General features: G+C 34.2%; 3 protein-coding genes across 3 annotated transcripts; 2 read left to right on the top strand and 1 right to left on the bottom strand.

Annotated features, from left to right (window-relative positions):
- The first annotated feature begins 7,624 nt into the window (after positions 1-7,624).
- LOC123698698 (alpha-(1,3)-fucosyltransferase C-like) lies at positions 7,625-8,994 on the top strand. Its single transcript, XM_045645446.1, has 2 exons — positions 7,625-8,385; positions 8,661-8,994. The coding sequence occupies exons 1-2, from the start codon at positions 7,625-7,627 to the stop codon at positions 8,992-8,994; spliced, it is 1,095 nt and encodes a 364-aa protein (XP_045501402.1).
- Positions 8,995-14,090: 5,096 nt separating this feature from the next.
- On the bottom strand, positions 14,091-15,026 carry LOC123698608 (cuticle protein-like). The gene is made up of 2 exons (XM_045645325.1): positions 14,961-15,026; positions 14,091-14,692 (listed from the first exon to the last, which is right to left on the bottom strand). Exons 1-2 carry the CDS (start codon positions 14,970-14,972, stop codon positions 14,153-14,155), a joined length of 552 nt encoding a protein of 183 aa, XP_045501281.1. The 5' UTR covers positions 14,973-15,026; the 3' UTR covers positions 14,091-14,152.
- A 4,961-nt stretch (positions 15,027-19,987) lies between these two features.
- Positions 19,988-21,054, top strand: LOC123698609 (cuticle protein 8-like). Its single transcript, XM_045645326.1, has 2 exons — positions 19,988-20,122; positions 20,448-21,054. The coding sequence occupies exons 1-2, from the start codon at positions 20,111-20,113 to the stop codon at positions 20,970-20,972; spliced, it is 537 nt and encodes a 178-aa protein (XP_045501282.1). The 5' UTR covers positions 19,988-20,110; the 3' UTR covers positions 20,973-21,054.
- Positions 21,055-22,100: the final 1,046 nt, after the last annotated feature.

The following is a 22,100-nucleotide window of genomic DNA, read 5'->3' as shown; positions in this document are numbered from 1 at the left end:
GGTCCCTACCTATTATTTTCAAGAAATTTAAAAATACAGATCTACCTAAGTAGGGCAACCACGCTCCAATTCAAATAATTTGCTAACTACCACTAAGATGATTAAGTTTAATCTTTGTAAGGCGGAATTATAGGTACCTAATATTAACACGTTAAATAAACGTGAAAAATGAGTAGGATCTACCTCATGAAGAAATTTAGCAGTCAGGTATTATGTGTTAATCCAGGACCTTAGTTTAAATAGGTACTCCCGTCCGATTAGGGCCCTTCTGGCCTCCTCCACTCAAGCGACAGCTCAAGCCGAGGTTCGTGGTCCCCGTCAAGGGGGGACGCCCTTGTGCATGTCGCTACCAGGGTGAACCTTCAGTTCACCCCCGCGTCCGCGTTAAAATGTAGTAGCCCTTCTGGCTAACATTGAGAAACACCATACAAAAAAAAAAAAAAAAATAAGTATATACCTATTTAAAACGATGCATGTTATAGTTTTTTTTCCCCAATCTGTAACCCAAATGTAATTGATTTTAACATTAATTGATATAACTGAAAAAAATGCATCTTTTTTTGCTGTCTCTACTTGAAACCGTTACAAATGACAACTTCGTACCGAGTACTTCCCTGTTATTTTGAAGATATCACAACAAGCAATAACACATTACTTCTCAGGAGGTGCGCGAGAGGGAGATGTCTATATAAAAATAGATTTGATTCTACGAGTGTGAAAAGGATGAGGAATGTGCAACAGTTTCACATGTGACATAATCTGTAGACGGCTCGTCGACCGAAAATAAACGCTGATGCAAAATTAGTAAAGCTCACATTTCTTTAGCAATAATTTACTCAAAGCGTTGTGCCACACTATGTTTAGGGAATGAAAATAAAGAGCTTTCATGGCGAGTGCGAGCAGAGCAGAACGAACGAGCGTTTCGCGCCAACAATGACGTCGCCGCCCATTTAAATACGCCATCTTGTTTGTGTCTCCTTTCCCTTTGTGAAGCAATGTTTCGGAAAAAGGAAATTACAGGAAATATTTACCCATTTGTTAAGTATACAGCTAGATTGGTAGCAATCGACATTTGTTTACATTTGAAAATTATTTTAGACAATTACTTATTATGTCTGGTAACTGGTTGGATAACGTTTGAATGTTTATTTTTTGATATTTTCCATTAAATTCATTCAGTATTATAATTAAAAATAATAAATAAACTATTAGCATGTGTTTTTCTTGCGTTTATTTTTCAGAGACAAAAAATAACATATTACGACTTACGAGGTTTCTCCACGGTTTCTCTCTTCTTTCTTTAGTTCGTTTGGTTTATAAACGTTACAAACTGTACAAACCCAATAGATGTAGAGCGATAGAGACTTATAATGAGCAGATATTAATTATTATCTCTATGAGTTCTTCTTTGGATACAAATTAATCTTATTAGGTATCATTCCTGCATATTAACAGTGATTAGGGATTTCCGTAGGTATGTTTAAAATAAGTAGGTACATAGTTACATACTATAAGCCTTACTATAAGCCTCTTAAGTACCTACAGTAAAAATACTTAGATAAAACAAAATTGCTCCACGCTTCTTGTATTTCCTTTATTTGCCGTGTATTTTCGTACAAATGTGTGTTTTCAATTGATTGGTCGCATCACGTCTCCCGGTGACGTAAAACAAACGAATTGATCGGCAAACAACGCGAACGCGAGGCACGCTGCACGAATTCTAATTTTAGGGCAACAACAGACTACTCGATACTAAAATATATTTAAATATGTACCTATAATGTAAAGTAAATTTATTTCAGAATAAAAGTTTATGGGAATTCTGAAATAATTCGGAAAACGTTTTTTTTTTTTTTAATTTTATGTGATTAAATTAATTTAATCGCATAAATACCTACCTATACAACTATTGCCTAAAAAGTTGTATAGGTAAGTATTAGCATACTAATACTTACCTATACAACATCGCTCTGGTCTAGAGTAAGAAAAATGTAGAGCAAGATATTATTTCCACGCCACTATAATATTTTCGTTTATAGTTTAGGTACACATTATAAGGATATTGTTAAATCTTCCATTCTTAAAGAAAAATGTTCTGTAGGTAAAGGTACATAAAGTTATCATTTCTGAACAAAATAATAAACGCAAGGAGCTTTCTTTGGCGCCTCATGCCAAATAGCGCCCAATCTTGCTATAGCCATAGGTAAGTAGGTACCTAGCCGAGACCCGGAGGTCATTTATGCCAATAGTAAGTTATACCAAACAAATGTAACCTCAAAAGATAGTTTTAATCATAGAGAATATGCCATGAGAGGCTTGCATACCAGACTCCTACTGCAATTTCTATGTCAAAAACTAGGTTTCATTTGAAACCAAATTTTTCATAAGTGATTTAAATAATTGATTAAAATTAGGTAGGTTCTTTCATTAAAAATATCCATCGGGAAGTTTTGATAGGTAAGCTATGATGAAGGTGTTTAAGAATAATAATAAAAAAAAACAAAAAATTTGGTAAGAAAAATATTCAACATGACAAAATATCATATCAAATAAGTATAAAAATCTTTCAATTGTGAAAATAATGCTGTTCTAGTTACTAAAAATCTATTTACCTGTAAGCAAAAATAATTTAAAAAGCTCCCATAGAAAAGCTTTTAAATGAGATGCTTTTAAAGTCAAGTATTTAACCGCTCTATTTCCAGATACCACTCCAAACAAATCAATACAGCCCGATCGAACACAGATTCAAAATTAGTACGTTTTGAATTTATGCAGATTGATTTATTTCAAGCCGAGTTTCATTGTTGTTCTAATTGCCGAGGCCGCAAGACGGAGGCGGGCCGCTCCGCCCACCGCTCCCGAACCCATTGTACTCGACTGTACCAACTGTACCCTACAACCGTGGCAATAAATTTTGTGCGCGACAGTACGGCCCACGGTTTAAGTTCTGTATTTGCATTGTTTATGTAACTGTACAGTGTACATACGATTTATTGTTGGGCAGGAATAATAACATCCGTGGTGGTAGACATATTGTCAAATGTATGATTATTGTAGTAGAATGTATTTTAAATTGAAAATATAATACAGACATACAGGCATAAAAAATAAAAGATCTGAAATTTTGTTTCTCTATAGGTAATGTTTTTTTGATTCAATGTGTAGTCCGACTAAATACCTTACTAGGTAATTACATAATTATATGACATATTATGATGTTAAGTACCCTCTACGTAGGTCGTAGACTACTCTACGACAATGACTCTTCCCCGTTTCATACTATATTTCATACTCACATAATTACATATGTCTCCTATGAACAAAAAAACGGTTAAATAACATTTAAAAAACACATCAAAAATTATTTACCACGCTACATAAACAAAATGTAAACGAAATATTTAGAAAAGCGTTACAAGCGAACATAAAAGCGACATCAAATTAAGCGCAAAGCTGAAACTTCAGCGTAATATTTAGAATGTAAATAGCTTTCTTGTTAAATGCCGCCCGCTTGTATATTGAATTACAGACTTTGTGTGGAAAACTGTTCGCAAAATATTTTGGCGTCACAAAGGAGGTATTAACTGCTGGCGCGCGGCGTCCATGTTAATTTTATGTAAATCGACCGGCGCGCTGCCGCCGCTTGCTCGCGACTTTCCTATGTTTATGAAGAACATTTTCTTGGAATTCGAAATGTTTTCGCGGGTGTGAAAATTTTATATTGGCGTAAGTTTTGTATATTTTTAATGCATTACTGAAATATCAAAACACCTTCTGCTTACAAAGAATCGAAGGTACGTTGGTATTGTGAAGTGTAGGCAATATTGAGTAGGTATACTTATTGAAATCATTGGTGATGAAAAGAAAAATAATAAGCATTTTAAATAAATAAACTTTAATAAAAGTGTCGTGGCCAATTTGAAAATAAATATTTTATTAGACCCTAAAATAACCTCTTAAGCCAATAAATACATTCTTAGAATCCAAATCCCACAAAAACTGATTAATAAATCCATTGCGACACTTGAACAAGCGTTTATCACGAAACTTTGAATAAATTAACACTTCTGGCATTGCAATAAGATCTATTTTTGAAGGGTTTTTTTTACAATAATACGTTCCTAGCGCCCTATATCGCAACTGAATGCTGCTACCTCTATTGTAATCCCCTGACACTTTTATAGTAACGATTAACAAACGAAATTAGAACCCAATAATATTATTAAGTGTTTTTTTCGAGTTATCGTGAAGAATGACGTCCCCTTTACGAGTTAATATTTTGAATAAGTGCTCGTATTACCACCTACGTTTGTGTAAACACAATAAATATTTTTTAGAGGATCCCTTTATCTCAGTGAGATTGGAGATATGGATTGTAAGTTGAAGATACATGCTTAAGATATAACATTGTCATATTTTTCGCTTTGTTCCCTGATGGAATTTGACGAAAGCGTCTGTAAGATATGAAAATATTAAGTGCTAAATACAATGTTACAACTGAGGGACAATTACCTACTTAGTTAGTAGTTCATACTTCATTAGTATTGATATAGTTCTCTATAGCAACTGCCTGATTAAATTAACTTTTACCAACGTAAGATTTGTTTAATTTTAGGTATTTTTAAACGAATGGCAAAATAGCGATGACTCTACTTCTATCTACCTACTCTTTATAAAGGCTAGATCAGCTCGATAGGAATTTGCGAATGTATAACTTCACAAATATTTACTTTTTCATAAGAAAATTAAATCTTATATCAATCACCTAGCCATTTTTTTCTGTATGTAATGTAAGAAATTTCACATTAGGTTATGGAGCTTCAACCACAACTTTGACTTCAAATTGAAATAAGAGAGTCAGACTGTAGCTTATAACCATATAAGTATATCATGGCCAGCTAGACAAAAACTCGACGTCGTCGACGTAAAAACTTTAATAAAACTTTGTGACGTTCATTGTTCAATTATGAATCAATTTACTTTCCATAAAAACGATCCCACAATTAATTCGCAATAAAAAACCCGTGGCCACAGTAAAACAAATCACTGCCGTATCGTAGCAATACATTTCCGTATGAATAATGTAGCGCAGGCTGATCGAATTAAGCACTCGACCAACAATGACAGGCCAGGATTAAGTGACGCTAAGTGGATTACTTGCTTCCGTTCCTTTGTCAGCCAACTTCGCTACTGGTTAAGGACCACAAATGTTTGGCTACTGTGGTCGGATTGACAATTGCTTATATTTTGGTATGAGTTCATGTAAGTTATTTGTTTTGTGAGTGGTAATGATTTTTTACGTGAGTGATTTATATATTTTGTAGATTATCTTTCCTATATGAGAAGGCTTCTATAGTACCTAAAACAGGGGAAATATCATAAAGTAATGACGCTAGATTCTGTTTCAAATATTTAACGTAACTTGTTTCATCATTTTTTATTACAGGTACCTACGCTAGCCTAAAACATTGTTATAACATATGACTAACAAAGGACTTACTAAAAAAGGATTTTAAGATTTTAATATAATTAACAATTCCATGTACACATACAAATTAATCAATACGTGTCAAAATTACACATCCGATTAAATGCTCAACATTAATGTATCGATAATGCGCTAAATAGAAAGAAATGACAAGCACCCCCAATGGTGCAGTTCAATGAGTTACAATGGCTCTCAAATCCACAGAATTATTCTCATTCGGCCACGGAAGCTCGTGAAATAAAAACATTTGGTGGAACAATAGAATCCATTGTGACTCGCACTCGAATTATTCTGTTTTGTCAATACGTAAATAGTGCATAAATATTTAAACAGCTTAAATTTTAACCCTTGGGAAGCGCTTTGTTTCGTTTTTCTGTTTCACATTTAAATGTAACTTTGAATATTTTGCTGACAGTCAAATTGGTGCTGTTTTTTGTTAAGTGTTGGACATTAATGTTGCTGTTTTAATGGGTTATGATATAAAAAAATATTGGTCAATAATAAAATTTTCATGTTATTAAAATTTATAAGTAAATATTTTATTAGATGAAGGTGCAATGTAGAATTTCCAAATAATATCATCCCGCCCACCGGTGAAGGAAATCGTTCTCTCGAAAGGAAATATCTTTTTTTTTCTTCAACGTATGATTTTTACTGTAGGTACCTACAATCTACTTAAAAAAATACTGACCACGAGTATAGGTGTTAGGTACACATAACCCCAGGTGCCAGCATCCTTAATAAATAAATTACTTATCACGAAATCCGCTAAATTCTGAAAAGAATCTGAAAGAAATACTACATCTGCGCGATCGCTCCAATTTCACACCAACATCTTAGGCGATTTTAATTCAATTACAAGTGCTTTGTCCGACCATTGGGCGCACGCTCCAACAATGTATATTTTGCCAACAATAACTGTATATTTGAACACAATACATAAATCTCTTCGCTGACGGCCCGTCAATGATGGTCAGTATTTTTTCAACACTCAAAAGTAACTGTACTTCAAAGAGTGTAGGAGTTGGTGATGGAATTGTGAATACAATTTGATTCTGAGTGTTAGATACTTTGTCGATTCATTTTCTGATACTATAATTATAGAACGTATTTTGTAAAAACTCCTGGTCATAAACTGGAAAATTGATGAGGACTAAATTATAAATTGTAAATATATAGGTACATTAATTTAATTTTCAATTAAAATAAATGTGTCTTAAGTTTTTAATTAGGTACCTTACAATACCAAAGTAGGTACTATACACATGTATAATATGTGCATTTTAATAAATGGTGGAAAGTTTAGAACCCGCCATTTCAGTTCTTAAAAATAATCAACCTTTTAAATCTCTATAAAAATAAATCAACAACAAAACGTAATAAGCTCCTCGACCACATCATGAATTGTGTTTGCTTGTGAAGTGTTTATCGAGTCCTGCACTGATAGAATCTTAATCTCGGATTAGTCGAATGTTAAAGACCATTGTCAGGTTGTCTACTCTTCAATTGGGATGCCCACCTAGATACAAAAGGCCTATATCTGGGTCAAACTCTCACGCGAAATAATGGAGATTAGCACATCTTTTCCGATAGTGTATCCGGTCGACTTGGTTGTTGCAATACAAATATGTCCCAATTTATCGATAACTTACATAGAGATTTGTGCTCTGATCCCTTTTAATAAATACTTATAATACCACGAAATAAGTAGTAATATAATATTTTAGAAGTTCTCATAAGGCCAAAGCCCACAAGGTCAGTAATAGTATCATTTTTTTATAAAATGAGTAGGTACACGTCTATCAGCAAGAACCACGAAGGTAAGAACTTATAAAGCATTGTCTTGCATTTTATATTTACAGTTTATATTATATAAATCTACTTAGGTATGTCAAACAAATTTTTATGAAGATGATATAGGTATTTTATGTCATTTTATATTTGTCTGACATAATTTTTTTCCTAGAGTAATTTTTATCAGTTCACAGAATGTTTTGTTTTATAAATATAAGAAGACTTTCTAGAAAATCAATTGCATGTTTTTTTATAGTGATATCATTGTGTGTTTTTACACATGTGTATTTATTGCACTACGTAAATGATTTATATGAAAATGTTAATAGTTTACTAACAGTAATGCATCGCAGACGTGAATATAAGTTGAAAGGAGATGTTAAATACGTCTTAACCTGGAAGGAAAACCATCTTATAACGCAGGAGATATTTGCCGCACAAAAATGTTCACACACAAATTGCTATTTCACCAGTCAAAGAAAATTCCTTCTCAATTACGTACAATTCGATGCTATTGTCTTCAGTGAAAATTTCCTAGAATCAGAAGCCGAAGACAGACCAAGTAAACGTAGGGCGTCACAAATTTACGTTTTCAATTCTCTTGAATCGTCATACAATAACCCCGCGTGTAACACGTACGACGACGGCTTTTTCAATTGGACTTTTACATATCGTCTCGATTCTGATATCGTGTGGAGTTACTTTATTGTGCGAAATCTAACGGGAGCCGTCGTAGCCCCCAGCGTTTCTATAAAATGGCAGAGAAGTTCCAAAACTTTGCCGGGCAGAATAAAGCTCATTTTAGGTAAAAAGAAAAAAGCGGCAGCCTGGCTTGTAAGCCACTGCAGAGCCGACAGCTTTAGAGACGAATATTTAACCAGGCTCCAAGAACATTTATTCCATTTCGCCTTGAGAATTGATGTTTATGGTAGCTGCTCGCAAAATAAATGCCCACATGACAATTGTGACATTATGTTGAGGGATTATTACTTTTACATGGCCTTCGAAAACTCTTTCTCTGAAGACTACGTGACGGAAAAAGTTCTGCATGGATACGATAACTATGCCGTGCCTATAGTATATGGTGGCGCTAACTATAGCAGGTATTTTTCTGTGAAATTTTCTAATTAATCAAATGTTGATATGCTGATATTTTTGCTACAGTATTCAATTCTTTGCTTTTCAGTTTTAATCCATTATGCAAAAAACAATAACCTAGTTCATCATTAGTTCTTTTCTTCATCTTTTAATAGCCCTAATAGGTATGGAAGAAAACTTTCGATTGAAGTTATTCTATTCTTTTTTTGCCTATTAAGTACCATACGAATCAAATCCATCTAACACACCATATACCCTATACTAAGCCGTCCGATTTCAGGTTCCTCCCAGCCGGCTCCTATATAAACGCGCGCGAGATGCACCCTTATAATTTAGCCTTCGCCATGTACAAAGCCATAAAAGATCCCAAGCTTTATGAAACGTATTTCAAATGGACTAATTTGTACACCGTAGAATCCGATCCCCGTTCAAGCCACCCCCTGTGCGAGCTATGTGAAGCCCTACATACGAAGTCTAGGCATGTACCTGCAAAAGAAAAGTTTCGAATTTGGTGGAATGACATCAATGGCATGAAATGGTGCCTTTCACAGGAATATTGGAACGAGACGTCGCTCGTTAATATCGATGGCAGTCATATATTTCGTTTGTATTAAATATTTGTTATATTTGGAGCTCTTATTTGCATGTGATAATATTGATCTAGTTTTATAGTATTTTTATTTCAGGTAAATTAAAACGTGTATGTATTGAGTATTGACTGTTCAAAGCACTTCTGTAGAGGTAGAGCGGAAAACGATGATTTCCAGTTCATTTATAAAGAAAATACAATTCTTATTGAAATCGCAAGCAACCCTAAAAGTAACAAACATAGTAATAATAAAGCGAAAAACTCATCAACGTTAGGTACTTATAAGACTTCGAGAGCGATAGTTTTCTAATCCAACTCTACTCCGTTATTAATTTCGTATAACACACAAAAGAGCATGTTGCCACAAATACGGTATAAAGATGGGAAAGTAATTAATGTTCAGTATTGGTTGAATCCACCGCTACAAGGGGCTCGCACAATACGGTAGTTAGAGGGGGCGCGGATCAGCCGACGTTTAACGAGCAAATTATTTAGTAAATGTTGCCAAATAATAACATTAATGTTGCTGCGAGGGGTTGTCGTCGTGTCTACTAGGCGGGAAATCGTAGGATGAATTTCTTCTAAATCTTGTGAGATATGTAGGTACTATTGTGTCTCTGTGGTGTGAAAACTGTGTTGTAGGTAACACTTTATATTATAACATTTTATACAAAATTCATAAGTTATAACCTATTCACAGTCAAAAACCAAAATGTCTACAAACATTGTCATTTCTCTCAGCTCTACATTTTCTTTGAGTATCGTATAATAATTTGAAAGATTCTATTGACAATTGAAAATAAGTATAGTATTAGGTATATAGAGTTAATTTTGAAAATATAGAAATTCTTTGTTTCAAGTTTCATAATTCTGATTCAAATTACCACAATCCAAGCCCGGTTTGCATCAACCAAAACTAACCATTCCTTCCACTCAGTTTACAATGCCACTTCCTATGAACAAAGGCTATCATAATGGACAAGTAACCTCAAAAATATACCTAAGAGCTGCTACTACCCTCCGTGGTTAGCCAATGAGAGCGTCGACACTCGACCGGTTCGCAAACAGGGACACTGAATGCCTCTTAATTGAGTGGCTCTTGAATCTGACGTGGATCTATTGTGGATACCATTATAGCAATTATGAATTAAACGCGAATTAATCATTGTGATGTTATGCGCTCCAGTGAACTGGGAAAGTCGAGCGCTTGGGGTTTTAAGTTGCTATATAAGAGTATTTACTGTGAACCTTGTTGAAAAGAATTTTGTGTCCAGCAAAATATAAAATAATGAATAAAAGTTCGACTTGTGACTAATTATAAACACTGTAAACCATAGTTTACAGTGTTTATAATTAGTCACAAGTCAATTATTGGTCCATTAATCCATAGATTAATGGACCAATAATGAGATAAAGATAAGGTCTCTTCTTTATACTGCAAAATGTTTAGTTTAAGTATTTATTTGTGTACGTTGACAAAGTGATTAGGTGCGAAACGAAATAGGTACCTCCATAATGTACCTATTCACAAAGCGGTCCGACTTGTCTGGACTGTTGCCGAAACAACGCTATGGCGCCTACAATGTGTTCGATTTATTTTTAAATAAAATGCTTTTATTACAAGCAAACTGGACGCCAATGATATCAATTTAAAATTGCAAGATGATCGCATTACAAATTACCTACATATCTATAGCGCTTCACTTTTTAAAATAATTCTACGGATAATTCTAAATCAAATAGATATGTAAGAAACATACAAAAGAAGGAAAATCATTAAGACAAATTTCCCTTCCATTTTATTTACTGACTACACCCGCGTGGCTCCGCTCCTGTTGGTCTTAGCGTGATAATATATGACCCTTAATTACTCGTGGATAATATAGCTTACAAATGGTGAAAGAATTTTTAAAATCGGTCCAGTAGTTTATGAGCCTATTCATTACAATCAAATAAACAAACAAACATAGTTTTCCTCTTAATAATATAATATTAGTGTAGATAAACCCTTTTGATCAGCATCGATTCGCTACATAAGAAATATATTCAAAATTTAAATTGCTAAGATATTTCGGAAAGGCGTTTAATATTTCTGTTGGTATGATATAATCTGTGGTATGATACATAATGAACGTGTTCTCTCTCACCTATAGGGATATCTGATAATCTAACACATCATACACATAACTTAAGCATATCCTTTATATCCTTGATTTACTATCTAGTAAAGACAGACTTATTCTTAAGCTGTTCAACAATATAATACAGCGGATTCATACAAAAATGTGCTATAATAGAATCTTTCATCTTGGCTAGTAATTGTCACGTTTAAGCCCAGTATCAAAAGTATTTATCAACGTTGCGCAAAACTAAAATATCCCCGGGGAGCGAGAAGCCCCCGCAAACGGAATAATTCAATAACCGACGGAACGCGCGTCTAATCCCAAAATTAGCAATACGATATCATTAAATAGATTTTGGTCTCGAACAAAGCAGATGTCGAGGGAATACCTAGTAAGGGGGTGTTTAGCAAATCATTAGCCACGTTAATAAAGGGTTGCGTACTTTGTATTTGCCTGCCATTCGCGTTGTCTCCTAAATGGACTCGCCAAAGAGAATATTAATTAATAGCCATAAACTTTACTGTTCATTTTATATTAGGCGTGTTTGTTTAATGATGTTACATTATTATTTGCATTTTCAAAAAATAATGAATTATTGATGGATTGATTAATATTTCCATAGAATACATTTACTAACGAATACAATTTTGCATACTTTATTTTCACTTGAACGAAATTGTTTGAAAGTGCTACCATTAAAAATAATACGCCTGATGAGCGTAAATAGCAATCTCTCGTAAAGGCGTAACATCGGCACCATTGTCATGGCTCGCATACACGCGCCGGCACGTGTGTCGGACAATGTGAACGTTGTGCTTTGTGTCCGATGCAGATTGCTTCCGGATGACCCGTATCGGATTGCTATCGAAAAATGTTGACATTGTTAGAGCTTCATTGATAAAATGTTGGCAAATTACAAATTGCTGCTCGTTATGATATTCAATATTTGTACATGCAACACCTGAATTTTAATTTTGTATGCAAGTAACTTTTGAATATTTTTTGGGATTCGATAACAGGCGTAATAACTTTCTAGTCCTTCCCAAGCCTTTACCAGGGATAAACTTCTCATAACTCATTTGAAAGGAAATTTTATACGAATTTGAAACCTGTACCCCGTACTTTTAATGTAACAATATAAGTAACAAGTCGTAATTCAAGTTAAACACCGTAAAGCGGGGTAATAACGTTTTACCGAGACGAAACAGCCCAATAAACATTTACAAAGACCAATCGAACATCTGAGTTTCATATTTCATCGTTTAGTCAGCAATGTGGGGAGATGGGGGAGGTGGTGAGGGGGGGAAGGGATGGGAGGGAAGTCGACGGAAACAATTAGGTGGGGCGCAGGCGCTCTGCTTCCTGCTCTTGGTAATTGCCGTATCTATTCGCTTATGTGTTCCGTTATAATTGAAAGCCTTGTTATCATTGCAACAATGCACCAGATTTTGTATTTCACGCTCAGTTTGATTTGTTTGGATTGTTCGGTAGATAGAGTTTAAACATAATATATATATAAGTATAGGGAAACGATAAAGCATAGATGAAAAATCTGGCTGGTTGGAAAGTTCTGCAACGCATGGTTTATTTCTGTTTGTTTGAATAATTAAAAAATATAAGAAAATATACTTACCTACCTTAAAATTTGTATGCGTATTTTGTATTACGTATCCTCATATCTCTGAATCTCTCCATTTAGGATAGGATAATATGTCACATTTTTAAACTAAATTAATTGTGCCTTCTTAATTCTTATGTCTCCAATATAGAGAAACAAACATTTTTAGTAAATTATTATTTTTTCCTCTAATATATTCTAGTGTCATAAAGTTTCACAAATAAATTATTTCTTTCGATATACACACCGGTAAGTAGGTACCTGTGGTAGGTATACCTACCTATCTATATCTTTAACAAGATATTGTGTCTTATTGTCATATTTTTATCACAAGATATTACCCCTTCATTAATTCCCAAGGGGATATAAGTAACATTTGCTTTAATATCTCTCATAATAATTACACAATACGGCTTTGTTGTAATAGTTCATCATCCTATAATACCGGGATTATTGCCAGCAACCCTTTGTGGGCGGATTTAAAACTTCGTCAAAACATTTGGTCGCGTTTGTTATTTAAACTTTTCAAATATGCAATATGGCTTTATAGTGAAAATGTGTTAGTGCATTATGAAACGTAAATCGTATTCATCATCGAAACATGAATTATGTAGGCAGTGGGACTACAGAACTCATTTATTACTATTAACAGCAATTTTGCATCTACATTATTAATATTATTCTGGATAGATATTGCCCAAAAGATTTGTATTTTTTAATTCAGTAAAATTTTAAGAAATATAATTTTAATTATATAATTTAAGACAAATCATGAATTGATATTTCAATCTACATACTTCCTACTCGTAACAGCAACGTAGGTACCTATGCACATTTTAAAAAATATGTACTCTTGTTCAAGATGAAAAATGTAACGCATTGTTAGTACTTAGTTAAAATTAAATATTCACATCACACATTTATAAGCCCCTCGCTTTATCCTAACAACCACTTTCACTATCAGTTCTGTCAATTTGTATTTGCCTGCAATCATTAATGTATGGCATGTAGCGTTTTACTTTCAACTTGTGCAGACACACAAAGACCAGCTTTTGGGGACTACCTCGTCCTGTAAAGTCTGTGTATATGGGGTGCCACAGATAAATTTAAAGACTAGCACGAGGGTCAAGTTATAATGGTTGCACACAAATTTAACTACATGAATGAATAGGTGTCAAGACTAATGCGTCAAAGAGAGCCGGAGGGGCGCGGACGTGCCGGGTAACAAGAGCCACTCGCCTCATAATGTTACATAATTCAATTGATTCCCCGACACTACCCACACGCTTCCTCCTAACTTCGTTTATAACGTTTTGATATCGGATACGTCGTTTTGACGCCTCCTTACACAATGCTTTTCGTAAATAAAACTCATAAATATAGGATTGCTAATGTAGTTGTAATAAATAGTTAACAAAATAATTTAGATAACAACATTCATTCTAGTGGTGGTAAGACACGGCTGGAGAAGAGAAGGTGACGTGGCCAAGAGGCGCTGAGTAAGCAGCGACCTTGGCGACTGGAGCGGCGAAAGACAAGGGGGCGGAGTAGGAGACGGGGGCAGAGTAGGAAACGGGGGCAGCGTATGCTACCTTGGCGACGGGAGCAGCGTATGCGACTTTGGTGACGGGGGCATAAGCGTACTTGGCTACTGCAGGGGCGGCGTAGGCAACCTTGGCGGGAGCTGGCGCGGGAATGGGGGTGCCTTCATAACGGACGATAGCGTTGAATCCGTGTTCCTTGTCTGCGGTGTACTCTACGATGCGGTGGACACCATCGGGCTGAACCAGAGAGTAGGAGCCGTGGACAGCGTCGCCTTCGCGGGCTTCTTGCTGCTGCTTGACGTCACCGCTCTGGCCATCGTGTACGGAGTATTGGAACTCGTAGTGGGCGGGCGCTTCGGGTTCAGCGTAGGCCACTTTAGCGAGAGGCACTACGGGCAGAGCAGCGGCAGCTGCGATGATGCAGAAGAAAGAGACGAACTGCAAGAAATTTATGTAATTAAGTAGGTATTAATTTAAGTATTCAGACATTTTATTTCAGTACAGATTTTAGAAAATTTATTCTAATGCAATAAAATCAAAAATAATCTGTAATTCTTAGTATGGGTAACAATATTTTGAACACAAAAACTGCAACTGAAATTATTTTTGACTAAAAAGAAAGTACAAGTGATAAACTGTACTTTCTTACGTATGTAGAGCTGATATTTTAATATCCTTTTATAAGCCAATATTAAATACTACTTACTCTGGCTGCCATGTTTAATGATAAGTTGTTTATCTGATAATGATGTTGATAGCGGGCGGTGCTGAGCTTTTATACTTCGATCATTGTAAACCAAATCTCAGGCATGTGTAGGTCAAAAACTGGTTCACGCGTTATGTCATACAAGACAAGCCATTCATTCACTAACATTGTTTCATTTTATTATCAACATTAATATAATTTACAACAACCTTTTAACAATATAAGAGTGCATCTACTATTATCTTACGCACTCGATTTTTTTTACTCTTTGTTTTCGGATTAAATGTTAAAAGTGCAATAAATTAAAATAAGCTTTGACCTTTTTGAATTTTGGCTAAAAGGTTTGTAAATCTTCAGCGCAATGTAAATTGAGGTGCTTATTACGCATAATTGACCCATGATCTTTGCAATGCAAAAAAATTTTGGAGATTTCGTTTTTATAATTGATGACCTACCTATTAAATAAAAAAAACAGAATATGTAGGACACCACATACCTACCTTTGTCCTATCAACAGCTAAAATGATTAATGTAGGTATGATACATAATAGGTACTACCTACCTATTTGTCGCAAAGGATTTTTAATAATTAAATAATTATGACTCTATATTATAGCCTTCTCTTGATCATTTTTATCATAATTTTCAAGAATATTTTCTTTTTTTCAAAAAATAAGGTGCAATAATAAGTAGTTTAAGTACGTAGTTAGAATGATATTATTTTAAATCTTTTTTATAGGGGTACATTACACGAAAATGTATTTGCTTAGGTAGTATATTACATACTTATCTTATCTTAATTTTCCATGAACTAAAATAAAACGGTGTAAATTAAATATAATATTGCGAAAGACGCCACTGTTAATTTCTACCTACTTAAATTATTTCACAAATTACTTATTGCAATTAGTTTAGTAATTGGAAGTCAAAGAAATAAAAACTGGTTTATATTTTCCCATAGGCTATATTTTGTCATATATGCCGTTAATATGCGGCATACAGTGGTTAATTCGTATTATCTTAGACCGAGAGATAGATATTTAAAACGTCGATAATAATAAGTACCTAATGCAAGATTATTATACAGTTTCGTTTAATCATATCTATAAAAATGTGTTGCGACTGACAACCTAATACATAAATTATTATTATTATTCTAATTAGAGAATAAGAAATACCTACTCATACATAGGAATAGTTTAGCACAAATTAAGTAGGTATTAGGTACCTAATGAAATTTACCTAATTATATGTAACTAATTAAATCACAATAATGCAAAACAATAGATTTAGGTACGATCGAGTAAACAACAAATAGAATAACCTACGAGGGTGGGTAAGTAGGTAGTGCAGTAGATAACATAGAAAAATAAAACACCAATTGATTATTTGAAACTTTATTTAATTTTTATTTAAATTTTTATGCTAAATATTACTTAAGTTAATATACCTAAATAGAATACATAATACTAAAAATAATTAATTGAGACATAGCATATATGCCGTAGCCAGGCATAATATAAAAGTTAATGAAATAATCATTTTATTTAACAGGGACAGCACAAAAACACACAACCCATAAAAAATCAAAATGACATAAAATGTTCTTTAGAATAAAAAATTTAATTGTTATTAATTTTTTTTTATTCTATACTTACAGTACAATTTACCGACTCTTATACTAAAACACAAGAAGTTATAATTACCTACTCTTATGGTTACTGATCTTGTTTCGATATTTCTAAAGATATTTGTGATGTAATGTATAGTTAAGTAAGTACAGCCATATGAATAAGTGTAAATGGCTATTGCATTTTTAAATTTAAATTTGTTTAAGAATTATGTATGTATATATCTTCTATTGTCACACTTTACTTTAATTCGAACATATTTTTATCAATCATGTGTTAATTTAAAAAAAAACCTTTTTTGAAATTGTTTATCGGTGCGTCTCTGTAAAAAATATATACTTATCTAAAAATTAATTAATTACTTAGGTATAATTACCTAATTTTAATTAATTAAATTATTAAAATAATTTAATTTAATAACACAAAATGATCATGTCAATCGATTACAGAGAGCATAGTATTATGTTATATTGTGTAAAAAGTAAATCAATTTTGTAGGTAACTAACTGTACACCATTGACTACAAAAATCTTAAATACACCTGTCAATTCTTACGGTTATAATGAACTATGTACAAAAATAAGTACATTTTATTGTGATAATATCGAAGTCGGTACTCTCCAATACAAACAATACAGTCATATTATATTTCGATACCTTACATAGTTTAACGCGACGTACTAGTGGATCCATAAATTCTATAATTCTCTACGCATTGTTTTTGCGTCACAGTCTAGAAAATATCTAATAATGATATAATAATGATGATGTCAAATGATCAATCTCTATTATACATGACTAGTTTAATTACAACGGAAAAAACTTGGGTAATAAAGGAAATTTTAATTCAGAAGACTTCGCTCTATCACGCTCTACTTAGGAAATTGACCACAGATAATATAAATGTAATAGGTAGTCACTTAACTAGCAGTATAACTAACGCTAGTTACTAGTTATTATACTGTGGTATAACTTAGAATAGGTAGGTACATAAACAAAAAATGTAGAGTTTAAACAATAACAAAAGCTACGTAAAAACCTTCCAGTGACGTAGGTTTTCTTATTTACTCATACAAATAACATATTTTGTGGACTCCGATAAAAAATCATAAGAGCTTTAATAAACATAGCAGAAATATAAGTCGATAATTATATAGAAATTCCTCGCATTCCGCACAATAAAACAAGCGCGTTAATTAAAATTTACTCATTTCCAATAAGCTATCAAAAGGTTCCGAATCAACCTCGAACTCCCAAAATAAGTAGGTTACGCAAGGTTGCTGAATTATGAGCTTTTATCGATTTATCCAACGATGTTACACTTGCATTTAAAGTAAATGTCAACTGGATAGATGCATTTAACGTACCTATACTGGTGTATTTGCCAATTTTTCAATTGCCTTAACATTTTAAGCTCGGCATAAAATGGTATTACATATCGTTACAATATGTAAATTCGAACTGTAAAATGTTTGGCTTAAGTACTTAGTAAAGAATGGCATTTCATTGATGTCATAATTTTTGCAAGAACTTGACCACAAATGACCTTTGTATCAGATATATATTTGTACCTTATTAATTATTATCAATTCATTTTATTCACTAACGAATAACGATGAAATTTATTACTATGTTATATGTACATACCTATCCATGTTCATCAGTTATAGGTATTTTTAGTTCCGTAGAGTGATCCGATCAAATTCAATTCGTGTATGCGACACGGATAGTAGTATTTTCTACCTTGACTTAGGTTAGGTTATTAGGTAGAGTTTGTCTTAACTTCTCGTATCTATAATAATATTATAAAGCTGAAGAGTTTGTTTGTTTGAACGCGCTAATCTCGGGAACTACTGGTCCGATTTAAAAAATTCTTCCGGTGTTAGATAGCTCATTTATCGAGGAAGGCCTATAGGCCTATAGGCTATATATCATCACCCTAAGACCAACAGGAGCGGAGCCACGCGAGTGAAACCGCGCGGCACAGCTAGTAAATTATATAGGTATTAAAACCTTCCTCGAGAACTCTTATCTAGTTAAAAAAGAGCGTATGTACCGAGCACACGTGTCAGAAGTGAAACTTCTTTGGCAAAATTCAATGATACCAAAATCGTCTCCTCACTACATGACGTGACGGTATTGCCATGACGCTACCGTGAAATTTTACTCTCAACGCGCATTAAGAAGATTAACTTTAAATAAAACCGCATCAAAATCCGTAGTTTTAAAGCTTTAAGCAATAGAGCCAATACACGAATATGTACACGACATAGGGACAGGGAAAGAGACTTCGTTTTATACTATGTAGCCTCTAGGTAAAATATATAATATGTTCTCTTAACTTTTGTTTTCTATTATATTGTTTTATTTAAAATTGAACTGCAGAAGTTGCACTACACCAAATTTAATAATTATTTTTTTACATTCGTCATTGACAGGACTAGATTTGTAAGAAATAAAAATAACAAGTAAATTATATCAACAGGGTCACAGTATTTTATTTTTTCATACAACCTTCGGATGTGGTTTGCATGCTTTTTAATGGCAAATTTTATATAAGTAATTGCACTTGTCGCAAGGTCCGAGCAATCAGCTTTCTTTTTGACATTCTTAACGATAATTACACGATAATGTATAATGTTCATTGAGTTGATACAATTATATTACCAATAATTCACTCATATTTTCGATATTCCAGGAATAAAGTCTGACAACTTTTTATTTAAATAAACCCTTAGATAACTAAGTAGGTAAGCTACAGTATACTTTTATTTAACACTAGCTGCTCCGCGCGGTTTCACCCCCGTAGCTCCTCTCCTGCTGGTCGCAGCGTGATGATATATAGCCTTCCTCGATAAATGAGCTATCTAACACCGAAAGAATTTTTCAAATCGGACCAGTAGTTCCCGAGATTAGCGCGTTCAAACAAACAAACTCTTCACCTTTATAATATTATGTATTATAGAATTATAGATTCGTTTAATAATAACGTACCTAGGTCATAAAATTAAAATTACAATTTAATATACTGATTATTAGATGTACCTACCCTTATAAAGTTTTACACAATTAGATTAATTTCAATAACATAATATGTATAATACCTTACCATCAATAAAGTAAAATTTTAAAATAAGCTCTATCTTTACTATCAACTATGTACTTACCAAGTATGTCATTACATTCCTAGAATCCCTACAATATTAAATAAAATTTTCCTGTTAGCGCATTCTCGCCTCTGATACAGCTAAGCAAAAGCTTTCGAAAGTTCAACCTTGCCTGTCTGCGCCTATCAAATTCGTCTTATGTCACATGTGCGGGTCGTGCAAGGTGTTCTCGTATCATTCCGATCTACTTACGTGTGACTCCGAGTGACCTTCACCCGCAAACTGGTTAATTAGTGCACGCCCTACAGCCTCCGGCGAAAATTGTCACCATGCTTGCCGATTGTGCCAAGTATAAAAACTGGTGCAGTGCGAACACAATCATAGTCAAACTTCGACAATCACATCAATAACAATGGCAGCTAAGGTAAAAATATATTTAAAATTTAAATATTGGTTTTACTTTTCGAGTAATGCGAAGATTCATTAATTCATGAGTTCAAATAAATTTATCAAAAGAAAAGAAAAGAAAATTCATATCTCTACTTATTTAATTTACAAAAGATTACAACTTACAAAAAATACAATAATAGGTAGATACGTACATATTTAAAACAACCAGCTACAAATTAATTTACTTATAAATAAAATAAACAAGTAAAATTGTATTTGAATGAAATTTAAAATGGTATTATACGCAAGGATTTTATTGTAACCAAAACAGCAGAAAACTAATTTGTCTTTTATTGCAGTTCTTCGCCGTCCTCGCCCTGGCCGCGGTCGCCTCCGCAGTCCCCGTGGTGCCTGTCGCCAAGCTGGCTTACGCTGAGGCTGAAGCCCCCGCCCACTACGACTTCCAATACTCCGTCCACGACGAGCACACCGGTGACATCAAGCAACAACAAGAGTCCCGCGCTGGAGACGCTGTCCACGGCTCTTACTCCCTTGTCCAACCCGACGGTGTCCACCGCATCATAGAGTACACCTCCGACCACGCTTCCGGCTTCAACGCCGTCGTCCGTTATGAGGGTACTCCCATTCCCGCGCCAGCCCCCGCCAAGATCGCGTACGCCGCTCCCGTCGCTAAGGTCGCATACGCCGCGCCCGTCGCCAAGGTAGCATACGCTTCCCCTGTGTCCTACAGTTCCCCTGTGTCATACAGCTCCCCCGTGTCCTACGCCCCCGTCGCCAAGGTCGCCTACTCCGCACCTTCCTACAGCGCCGCTCCCCTCACTCAAGTCTCTTTCTCGTCCCCAGCTGTCTCCTACCACCACTAGACGCTTTTTAATTTATTTATAAAGTTGTTCTATTTATTAATATGACTAGTTGTAAATAAATTATTTGTTGAATTTATATTAATTTTATCTTTTATTGTCAAATATTCCTATTGTTGTACGAACTTTTGGTTTCATCTACCAGGGTAAACCGCACTGTACATAATATGATATCAGTTACTATAAATCTACCAATAATATAACAATATTTACTAGAAAATAGCGATAGACAAATGTAAAAATATCAGATATTAATAACTGATAGTCGATGCATTCAATATACAAAATACATCAACAAAGCGAAAGCCATTATATATGAACCTACTGAATAGCTGCAATAATATTATTTCTGCAATGCTACAATATGTAAATATAATTTCATATGAACGTATATGTTGTTAACTTTATCAATGTCCAATGGATATAGCTGGAAGGCATATAGAGGAGGGGTGGGGGGTCAGGTGGACCGCACCTGAATTATTCATAAAGCCGCATAGTGATTTCATCTCATTGAATCGAGCTGCCGGTACGCGGCAGTGATTACGACAACGATACCTCCGCCCGGCCAGCACTTGCGGACACAATACAGCTTGTCAACTAAGTGCCTGCACCAGATTGCTGTCGTCAGAGCTTTTTCACCGTGAAATCGATATAACGACCCCCTATTGAGATGACACCAACGCGTCTGCACAGCTTTACAAAATACGCCTTTTTTGTGCTCATACATGAAAAACGTCTTTTTTAATCTGTCTTACTAAATGATGGTCTTATTATTACAAAATCTGGTGAAATATCAACTATCATACATACGTAAGCTCTATACCGAAAATAATTAACTACACTTTTAGAATTTAGTAGTTACACACACGAAAAAATATTTGAATCGAAAGTTTTAGCAAAGCTAAATAGTCAATACAATTTATTTTTTTAAATGAAATCAGCAACACATCAACATTTACTCTCGCTACGCAGGTAAAAATGAAGAGATTGGTTTTTATCTGTGCCGCGCGGCAAATTGAATGTAAAGTTGATTTCCCGACGGGCCTCGCCGCATAATTCCCCGCAAATTAAGCCGATACCGATTGACTTGCTACCAATGTAAATATTTTCGATAAATGCCTTTCCATTATA

This window comes from Colias croceus, chromosome 16, assembly GCF_905220415.1.
Source record: "Colias croceus chromosome 16, ilColCroc2.1".
In the NCBI taxonomy this organism is placed as follows: domain Eukaryota; kingdom Metazoa; phylum Arthropoda; class Insecta; order Lepidoptera; family Pieridae; genus Colias; species Colias croceus.
This window is presented reverse-complemented; position numbering and strand designations above follow the sequence as displayed.